Source organism: Podarcis vaucheri, assembly GCF_965113315.1.
Source record: "Podarcis vaucheri genome assembly, chromosome: 7".
NCBI classification, from domain to species: domain Eukaryota; kingdom Metazoa; phylum Chordata; class Lepidosauria; order Squamata; family Lacertidae; genus Podarcis; species Podarcis vaucheri.
In genome coordinates this window covers 80,048,484-80,059,062 of record NC_138765.1, presented here as the reverse complement: position 1 = coordinate 80,059,062, position 10,579 = coordinate 80,048,484, and the positions used below count along the sequence as shown (strand labels likewise).

The 10,579-nt window shown below is 46.4% G+C and overlaps 1 protein-coding gene across 4 annotated transcripts; it reads right to left on the bottom strand.

Moving 5' to 3' along the window:
- Nucleotides 1-321: 321 nt before the first annotated feature.
- On the bottom strand, nt 322-9,880 carry UBIAD1 (UbiA prenyltransferase domain containing 1). Of its 4 annotated transcripts, none has more exons than XM_082230447.1 (3): nt 9,736-9,880; nt 5,096-5,660; nt 322-2,879 (listed from the first exon to the last, which is right to left on the bottom strand). In XM_082230447.1, exons 2-3 carry the CDS (start codon nt 5,616-5,618, stop codon nt 2,392-2,394), a joined length of 1,011 nt encoding a protein of 336 aa, XP_082086573.1. In that variant the 5' UTR covers nt 5,619-5,660; nt 9,736-9,880; the 3' UTR covers nt 322-2,391. The 4 variants fall into 4 exon arrangements, with proteins under 4 accessions (XP_082086573.1, XP_082086575.1, XP_082086574.1 ...); XM_082230449.1 differs by having other exon boundaries at nt 9,655-9,865; XM_082230448.1 differs by lacking the exon at nt 9,736-9,880 and adding an exon at nt 9,445-9,647.
- Between the last annotated feature and the right edge of the window lie 699 nt (nt 9,881-10,579).

The following is a 10,579-nucleotide window of genomic DNA, read 5'->3' as shown; positions in this document are numbered from 1 at the left end:
AAAAAGGAGGGGAGTGGAGAACTCAGCTGCTGTTCAACTAAAGCTCTAACAAGCACCATTAGGAAGCATAACACTCCAGAAATTTTTGCAGCCTGGTATTTAAGGGGCCGTTTCTCCACCAGAGAGCACAAAAGAAAAAGGGACCCTGGTTCTCTTTTTTTAGGACCGTTTGTGATCCACCCTCAATACAAAACCGGTTGCCGTTTCAAGCCTCATCACCTGCATACACGGCAAAACAGCCACATTTGCCCATTCTGCTCACCTTTCAAGCTCTCTGGCAAACAACATTTTTCTTAAGCCACAGGACGCCCAGTCTATGGCTTTAAAGTAAGATAAAAGTTTTGCTTTATTTTTCAAGAACAAACTCTTCCCAGGAAACATACAGGAAGGAGGGGAGGAAGATCTTTCGGGGGCCCTATCCCCAAGAGGCCCAACCTACTGACCACCCCCACCAACCTCAATAGGCTCAGCACATCACTAAAATTAGAAACATTGCAACCGTCAACACCTGGGCTTCCAAGTGCCGCTGTCGCCACCACTGGTCCCTTGAGCTTTTTGGCAGTGGTTAAAGTGGGGTACCTGTTAAATAAGGAGGATGCCTATTATAGAACCATACGGAGGATTTAATAATCATCATCAATATCCAAAGGATAGATCCGTCTTGGCACCCATTTCTCTGGAGAAGAGAGAAAATGAACCAAGGATTTCTGTGTCATGGCGTCTGGAAGTCCTTCCGATGAGAGGTCTGGTGGAGCTCCACCTACAGGGATGCTAAGAGGATGGGGAAGACACTTCTTTCTTGATTCAGGCTGTGCATTTAAACATTGGTTTTCTATGCCGTTATATGCTTAATTGGCCTTCCCCAAACAATTCTGAATCCAAACTGTTACTGAATTCCAACTAGGGCTGGGCGAGATATATCATCCAAAACCAGTTTGAAGTCCATATTGTGCGATCCGTTTCATAAATTTTGACCTGGCAATATATCGCGAATTATGATGCGTGTGTGCTATGTAAAAATCAGTGTGGGGAAAACTGTGAAGTCAGCCAATGCCTTTACATAGCTCCATCCTTATTTCAGACATTGTAATATATCAGTAATATCGCAATGTTTAGCTGGTGATATGACACTGAAAACCAGATATCGGCAAAAATAATTTGGAGTAAAAATGATATGCAGCTGAAAATAAAATTTAAGGAACCAGGGGTGGGGGGAGAGGGAAGCCACGGGATTTGGAGAATCCCATTTTATGAATTTGATATTGTTTTTGTGTATATTTTTCTTTGTATTTCTTATTGTATTTGTTATTGTGCGTGTTTTGTTTTTGTTATTTTTGTTGAAAATTATATATGTGTGTGTGTGTGTGTGAGAGAGAGAGAGAGAGAGAGAGAGAGAGAGAGAGAGAACCAGATACCGCCCAGCCCTAATTCCAACTTGCTGGGCTGATAAGAGTTGGGAGTCCAACAGTTTTTGGATGGTCACTTGCCCTTACTGCCCCCTAACTAACTCCTGACGTGTCTCTACCACGCCCAGATACCTCCGTCATAACTCAGTGTTCTTTTAATGCAGCAATGGGCAACCTGTTGATGACCTGATGCTGATGGACCACAACTCCCATCATCAATTGGACCACACTGGCTGGGGCTGATGGGAGTTGCAGTTCAGTGACATTTGGGCACCTGCTTGGCAAAGGCTGCCTATCCTTTAGTGTTCCTTGAATTCCTTGCTCAGCTTACTTTCAGTTTCCACTAGCTCTGCAAAGTACGGCACATCCTTCCCTAGAAAGCCGGACAGTTTCTTTAAACATTTATTTTCCAACTTTTCGGGAGTGGTGGGAGAACAAACAAAACATTGGGGGTTAAGCTTTAATATCTCTTTCCACAACCCCCCCCCCCCCACTTAAAAGAAAATACTTTTGCAGCATCTTTACAGAGGGATCCCATGAGCAGGACTGCTGCAACTCCAGGTCACGGCCTGGCCACCTAAACCATTAAGACAAAAAAAAAATAAAAAGCTCAATTGAGAGACCTCTTATTCTTGTTCTCTGAGAAAAATAACCCCACAAGCACTGCCCGGGCAGTGGAGGCTTGTGCCCACCGATACAGGTGTGGCAGAAGGCAGAGAGGCCCCTGAGAAGGTGGGGCCAGAGAGAACGACAGGTAGAACCAGCCAATCCCAGCTTTGCCCCCATCCTCCTCCTCTTCCTCCATACTGAGTTCTATAATGGCAATACTGAGACTAAGGAGGAGGAGGAAGCCGATAGCCAAGACCACCACCCTGGACTGGATGCAAGCCGGAGTTGGTGGGGCAGCGACCTCCACTGCACCCAGTTCTCAAGGGAAAACCCAGAGTTTCCATCCACAGTCACCTCTATAGAACTTGCCCCCCAACTAGAGCTTCGGAAGGGCCCCCGGGGGCGCTGAGAGGATGGCGAAGACGTAGAAGAGTCCCAGCAAGAGGTTGAGCTTGGCTGTCCTTTGGGGGAGCTTGATGAAGCTCTGGCTGCGGAACTGCCTCTCCAGGGAGAAGGCCATGGGGATTGTGAGGAGCGGGAGGGCCATCGTGATGGTGTAGCGGGTAGCCAGGACGCAGAAGACCAGGTAGGGCAGGAAGAGGAGGGCGTTGTACAGGAAGTAGGAGAACGTCGGCCCAATGAGGATGGCCAGGGTGACGATGCCGGCCTGCCGGTCCGACTCCATGTCCCGGGTGTTGTTGCTGTGCAGGATGGCCTCGGTGCTCAAGGCCAGCGGGACGGCGTAGAGCAAGGGCGAGACCGACAGGTAGCCCACCTGCACAGCGTAGGCGAACATCACGGCCAGCGGCCCAAAGGTGATGAGGATCACCACGTCGCCCAGTGCCACGTACTTGAAGCCGATGCCTGCAGTCACGACAGAACAGAATGACAGAGGAGGCAGCAAAGGTGTAGCGGTTAGAGCGGCAGGCCAGGACCAGGGTTCGAATCCCCTCCCTTCTCCCCTCCCCATGCCATTAAGCTCTTTGGGTGAGCACAGGCCAGGCACTGCCTCTCTCAACGTAGCCTAACTCACAGAGTGGTTGTGGGGATTAAATGAGAAGAACCACATGCACCACCTTGATCTCCTGGGGGGGGGGAGGGATATAAATGCAATAAATAATACTATCATAATGAGAGCCCGACAGGATCAGGGCGAAGGCAACCTGATCTCATGGTGGCCAATCAGGTGGTCCCATCATGGGAACGCCACAAGCCAGACCCATGTGCAACAGCGCTCTCCCTGCTACTGATTCCTAGAAACTGTTGCTCGCAGGCCTGTGGCCTTCAATAGTGGAAGCAGAGCATAGCCGTTGTGGCTAGTGAGCACTGACAGCTTTATCACCCCTGAACTGAAGACCAGGAGGGTGGAAGTCTTAAACTTACAAAAGACCTTCTGCGGCTCAGAGACCCCAGATATTAAAAGAGTCGATTAACTCTTATGTAACAAACATACAAACAAACAAAAACACCACCCCACAATTATCATATATAAATGTTCCTTAGCAGCAAACCAGTTGGATACGCAGTTATGAAAGGAGGAATGGAAAAAAGAACTGGGGATCTCAATCACAACCAAGCAATTGTGTTAAGTTCTATAACAAGGGTGTCTCTGGACCTCAAATTAAGACTCATAGAACAAAAAATAATTTTTAGAACTCCATTGCACTCATTTATGAAAGGATTATCTAAGACATCTAGCTGCTGGGGATGTAACAGGGATAATGCTTCTCTAAAACATATGTTTGCAAAATGCCCTATATTGATAATTTTTTGACAGAAGGCAACATAGATGATCAACGGCAAAAATCACAATGCAGGGAAAACTGCTTATTTCGGTCACAGTGATATATTGGTATCTCGCCATGTTCAGCTGGTGATATATCGCAATATTGAAAACGAGTTATCGCCCAGCCCTAAACCCAAAACACAGAATTCTGGCGCAGAACCCCTGTCGCCTCAGCTACTGAACCTGGCTAGGGCTGGACGATATACTGATATATTGTCCAAAACCAGTTTGAAGTCCATATTGTGAAATTGGTTTCATAACTTTTTACCTGGCAATATATCACAAATTGTGGGTGTGGGTGCTATGCAAAAATCACAATGTGGGGGAAACTGTGAAGGCAGCCAAAGCTTCTCTCGATTGCTGCAGCCACTGTTAACTCTGCCGGCTGAGCTCTCCCCTGCCTCATGCATGGGGCAGCGAATCAAAGAAGCAGATGCCAGCAAAAACCACGATGCAGGAAAAACCATGAAGCCAGTCAATGCTCCATCCTTATTTCAGACATTGTGAAACATGAAGATTCCACCTAAACATTAGGAAGAACTTCCTGACAGTAAGAGCTGTTCGACAGTGGAATTTGCTGCCAAGGAGTGTGGTGGAGTCTTCTTCTTTGGAGGTCTTTAAGCAGAGGCTTGACAACCATATGTCAGGAGTGCTCTGAGGGGGTTTCCTGCTTGGCAGGGGGTTGGACTCGATGGCCCTTGTGGTCTCTTCCAACTCTATGATTCTATGATACAGTGGTGCCTCGCAAGACGAAAAGAATCTGTTCAGTGATTCTCTTCGTCTAGCGGTTTCTTCGTCTTGCGAAGCAAGCCCATTGAAGGATTAGCGGATTAGTGCTATTAGCGGCTTTTAGCAGCTTATCTGCTGATCGGATCAGCTGATAAGCGGCTTAGCAGCTTAGAAAAAGGGGGGAAAGGAAAAAAAACCAGCAGGAACTCGCAAGACATTGTCGTCTTGCGAAGCAAGCCCATAGGAAATTCGTTTTGTGAAGCACCACCAAAACGGAAAACTCTTTCATCTAGCGAGTTTTCCGTCTTGCGAGGCATTCGTCTTGCGGGGCACCACTGTATATTGGTATATCACCATGTTTAGCTTGTGATCTATAACAATGTTGAAAACCAGATATTGCCCAGCTCTTCTTAAACAGCCTACACCTTACGTTTGGTGCCCTTCAAAAGCTTTGGACTCTCGCATCCCAGGGATTTGGGAGCCCCACACACCTGGAGGGCCCCACGTCGGGGATAGATGCTCTGCAACAAGAAAAGGTCTGCGGGTGTTGGTGAGGATTCCTTACCTCCAGTATAGAGAAAGGAGCTAGAGAGCCCTCCGAAGTAGATCAGGGCTAGATGCTCCAGCTTGAGGGTAGAGAGGCAATAGAGGCAGGCCGCAGATATGCAGCCGAGGGTGTACAAGAAGACCCCAAATCTGACCACGTCCTGGGGCTCCAATATCCGGTCCACCAGGGTCCGGTCGTCGCTCTTCTTGTGATCGATCCCCTTGGAGAAGTCGTAGTAGGTGTTCACGAGGTTCCCGGCCCCGTGGACAGCCAAGACGGTCACTGCGCTGCCGACCAGGAGCCCAGGGTCCAAAGTCCCCAGGGAGCGGTAGGCGAGAGCGCTGCCTAGGGCCACCGGGGTGAGGGAAGCGCTGAAGCTCCAGGGGCGGAGGGCCAGGACATAAGAGGCGCACTTGTGCTGCCAGGTGCTGGGCAGGCTCTTCGGACTGCCCAGCAGCGCCGCCCCCTGATCTTCCGGCTCACTCTCCTGGTTGTTTTCACTGACAATGTTGATCTTTTCCATCTCATCTTCCGCCTCCATTGTTCAAACAGGCTGATGCAACGCCAGGTGTCAGAAGTGAACCTGAAAAGGGGAAAGGAAGAAGAGAAATTTGTGTGGTGGTCCATAAAATCTGAGGAAAACCTGGACCTTACCCCTTTCACAATAGCCTTCACCTCCTCTTTAGGGGAGTTATTTCCTTGACAGAGAGAAGTGGGCACCTCTCTAGAACTGTGTAACACAGGGGTGGGGAGGCCTCAGGACCCAGGGAACTAATTTGTCCACTCCTCTCTGGCCCCTGGGACTCTCTACCCATCCCCAACATTTCCAGTTTTAAAAAATGTAGCTAAGTTGGGGACAGAGCTCCGGCTTGAGATTTTGCAGAATGATCCAGCAACAGGCTGACTCACAATGCTGAATCAGGTCTTTATAGTCCTTTTATGGGACTCCTATGACTTAGTTCAGCCATCTGATGCCCTTCGGATGCTTTTGGTTACTGGCTAGGATTATTATTTATTAAATCTGTATGCCACCCTTCATCCGAAGACCACAGAGCGGTTCACAACACAAAATGGGACTGGTGGGAGTTGTAGTCCAAAATATCTGGAGGGTTGCAGGTTTATCTAATAAAATTTCAACAGGTGCACCCCCCCATACCCTGTCAAGGACATTGAATTACAGAATCATAGGACTGTAAAGTTGGAAAGGCCCCAAAGGGGCATCGACTCCAATCCCCTGCAACTCAGGGGCCATCTAACCTCTGTTTAAAAACCTCCAACGAAGGAGAGCCTGACACTTTCAAAGGTTTCAGGTTTGATTTAGTTTACTGATTAAAAGATTTTCACAATAGCCATTGCTTAAACCACCTTCCAGCCATTTTTTTTATTTAAAAAATCCACATTTTCCACTGTGCTCCAAGCGATTCAGAGAAGGCAAACGTTCTGCAATAGCACAGGGCACACTGGTCCCTGACAAAACCACATAGGACACGCCATAACAGAACATAAATATCGTAAAAAAAAACCACCCAAATTGAAACCAAGGAACAAAGCCTCCCTTCCCTTCACCAGCGTGGTGTAGCCAAAAACATTTGGAGGTCATAAGGCTGATGAAACTTGCCTTTAAAATGAGCACTGAATTAAAGCACGGGGATTAATCAGGAGCAGACTGAAATAAAACAATGTGTGGTGGGCATTTGAAGCATTCCTTGCCCAACTTCCACCTGTCACCCTGATGTTTTCCTTGAAAGTCTGCCTTAAGCCTTTACAAGCCAAGGAAGTCCCTGTGATCTGTCGGAGAGTTTCTGAGGTCTCTAAAATGTCAGAAGCCCACAATAATTCATAGCAGGCATTTCAGCAATAGGTTTTAAAGCAACACTTTTTAATGACCTCTCTTTAGTGGTTTTTGTATTGTTTTTAAACTTATTTTAAGTTATTTTAAAATGCATGATTGTAGAACTTACTGAGATTAATTTATTTATCTAATATTTTTACATACCCCCTTAACAACAAGAAAGTCTCCAAGTGGTTTACAAAAATAACAAACAGAATATGTACTAGACAGATAAGTAATGAAAGCATCAACCAGCACTTCAGACAAGTTTGATCCGGAACTGGTTAAACATTCAAACCATAAATTTATTAAAGGTGACTAATAGAAAAGACATTTTACACCCTTATGGCAATATGGAAGCTAGAACAGTTTGCCTGTTCAACATTCAACATTCCTGTTTCATTAACCCCTGTAATAAATACAAAAGCAAACCAAAAACAAGCAAACCAAAAACTGGATAAACACAATGTACTATAATAGACTTCTTCTTCTTTTTTGCTATTCTAAAGCTGTTTTAAACAGCTTTCAATATTGAACTCCGATGTTAAATGCTGGGTGCTAATAATAGCAATAACAATAATTATGCCAGAGTGGTTGCAGATTCAGACTATGACTTGGGTTCGAATCCCTATGATGAAGCTCACAAATGTAGACCGTGGGCTCTTAGCCTAACCTACCTCACAGGGTTGTTGTGAGGATGAAATGGGAGAGGGGGAGTGGGGGGGGAGAAAGGTGGCATATAAATGTAATTGGTTTTGGCGTCTACCTGCCTCAAGAGACAATAGGGTCTGACCCTACAGTCGGTGGAGGGTGGGGAGTTAAGTCAAATCCCTGGGTGAAATGATCTCCCCGGCAGACCCATAGCTGTGTGTGTGTGTGTGTGTGTGTGTGAGCCAGGTTTTTTTCTCTCCCCCAAATGAAGCTTCCAGAGGGGCACCATTGAGGTGGGGGTACGCAATTGTGTGTGTGTGTGTGTGTGTGTGTGTGTGTGTGTGAGAAACTGGGTCTTTGAGTATGGTTCTGCCCCTGCTCTCCAGACAGAAAAATCTAAATATACAATCTGTTACTACATTGGGAAACAAAAGACGAGCTTCTCAAAGCCTCTATGACACACTGGGCAATAGATAAAGGACATAATATAGATTTAATCTCTGGGAAAAGCTTTGGAAGAGCGATCTGAAGTTTACAGTTTGTTATTCCTTGGAGGAGAACTACCTGAAAATGATTCACAGATGGTGTGTAACTCCGAGTGGGCTTGCTAAGATGTATAAGACTGAATCAGATAAGTGCTGGAGGTGCAATGAGACTGAGGGTATGTTCTGTCATATGTGGTGGATCGGTAAAAGGGTAAAAGAGTATTGGGAAATAATTAATAATGAATTGAAAAAAATGTTTAAAAGTTCCCAAAAACCCCAGAGTCCTTTCTGTTTGGGATAATTCTGACGGAAATTCCCAGGTGTCAAAAAAGGTTATTTATGTATGCCACTACGGCAGCCCGTGTTTTGTTAGCCCAAAAATGGAAAATGAGCAAAGTCCCAACTAAAAAAGAATAGCAACTTAAACTGATGGAATATGCACAGCTTGCGGACCTAACATATAGAATAAGAGAACAAGAACATGCGCTTTAAAAGACTGGAAAATGTTAATTGAATATATGGGGGGAAATGGTGTACACTGAAAATGTGGGCAGTATTAAGATAAATTCAACAGTGTAAATAAGTTTTGATGGATGTAATAATGGAATATTGAATGGTTTGGTTTATATGAAATATGCAGGGATTTATGTTATGCAAAATGTACCACGCAAAGAGAAGGGGGGAAGTCATTGACATTTTAAGGTTGTTTAAATGAATATTCTAAAATGCAAAACATAACATTTAATAGAAAAAATGTGGGGGGAAAACAAAATATAGGATATATAAAAGTAACATATATAGCCAAACTGGGTCATTGAGTCTGGTTCCGCTCCTGCTCTCTGGACAGAAAAATCAAAATACAGGATATATAAAAGTAACATATACAGTGGTACCTCAGGTTAAGTACTTAATTTGTTCCAGAGGTCCGTACTTAACCTGAAACTGTTCTTAACCTGAAGCACCACTTTAGCTAATGGGGCATCCTGCTGCTGCTGTGCCGCCGAAGCCCGATTTCTGTTCTCATCCTGAAGCAAAGTTCTTAACCTGAGGTACTATTTCTGGGTTAGCGGAGTCTGTAACCTGAAGCATCTGTAACCCAAGGTACCACTGTATAGCCAAATTGGGTCATTGAGCCCGGTTCTGCCCCTGCTCTCCAGAGAGAAAAATCAAAATACTGCACAGGATATATAAAAGTAACATATATAGCCAAACTGGGTCACTGAGTCTGGTTCTGCCCCTACTCTCCAAAGAGAAAAATCAAAATACTGCACAGGGTATATAAAAGTAACATATATAGCCAAACTGGTTTTTTTGAGCCCCTGCTCTCCAGATAGATAAGTCAAAATGTAGGATATATAAAAGTAAGATATACATTACAACCAAGAGAATGAATTCCATACCGGTCACGCAAGCCCTACCCCGCCTTGTCCCCTTCTGCCGTCCGAGGAGGTGGAGAGACGCCGAAGCCCCGCTTGCCCGCCGCCGCCTCCTCCCGCGAGCCTTGAGGAAGCCGGGCCACTTCGAGCCCAGAAGAAAGGCGAGGCCCTCGGCCCGGCCCCTCCCCAGTCTCCTGCCTCCGCGGGGCGGCAGCCTCCGCAGCAGCGTCCTACCCTGCAGGAGTGGCGGGGCGCAGGCGAAGCCCGGGCGGGAGGAAGCCGGAAGGGGGTAACCTCTCCCCGCTCAGGACTCACCCTGCGCCCAGAGAAGGCGGCTCCCGAGCAGCCCCAGCTCCCCCGACGCCTCCGCCGACTCCGGCTCGCCTCTGCCATCCGCCGGTCCACTCCCTTCTCCTCGCCCCCGCCAACGGGCGCCCGAAGCGCGTGCGCTTCCGAAAGCGGCCCGGCCGGAAACAGAACTCCCTCGGAGTCAAAGGTTCCGACCCGGGAAGGCCGGCGAGCTGAACGCCCGCGTGTCGGGTCTGCTTGCTTGCTTATTTGGTCTTCGGGGGGGGGGTGTTATTCACGCCAGATTCTTCCTGGAACCCGGCCTTTCATTCATATATATATATATATATATATATATATATATATGTGTGTGTGTGTGTGTGTGTGTGTGTGTGTACACACATATACATATACATACACACACATTCACTATATATACATTCACTATATTCACACACACATATATAGTATATACATACATATATACTATATATTTATATATATATATACACACACGTCCTATACACACACACACACAGTATATACATACACTACACACACAGACACACACAAACACACTATATATCATAGCTGTCAACTTTTTCCTTTTTTAAAGGGAAATTCCCTTATTCCGAATAGGATTCTTTGCAAGAAAAGGGGAAAGTTGACAGCTATGCTATATATACACAGTCATACCTCGGGTTACAGACGCTTAAGGTTGTGTTTTTTGAGGTTACAGACCCGCCGAAACCCGGAAATACCGGAACGGGTTACTTCTGGGTTTCGGCTGTCGCGCATGCGCAGAAGCACTAAATCGTGCTTTGCGCATGTGCAGAAGCACTGAATCGCAACCTGCGCATGCACAGACGCA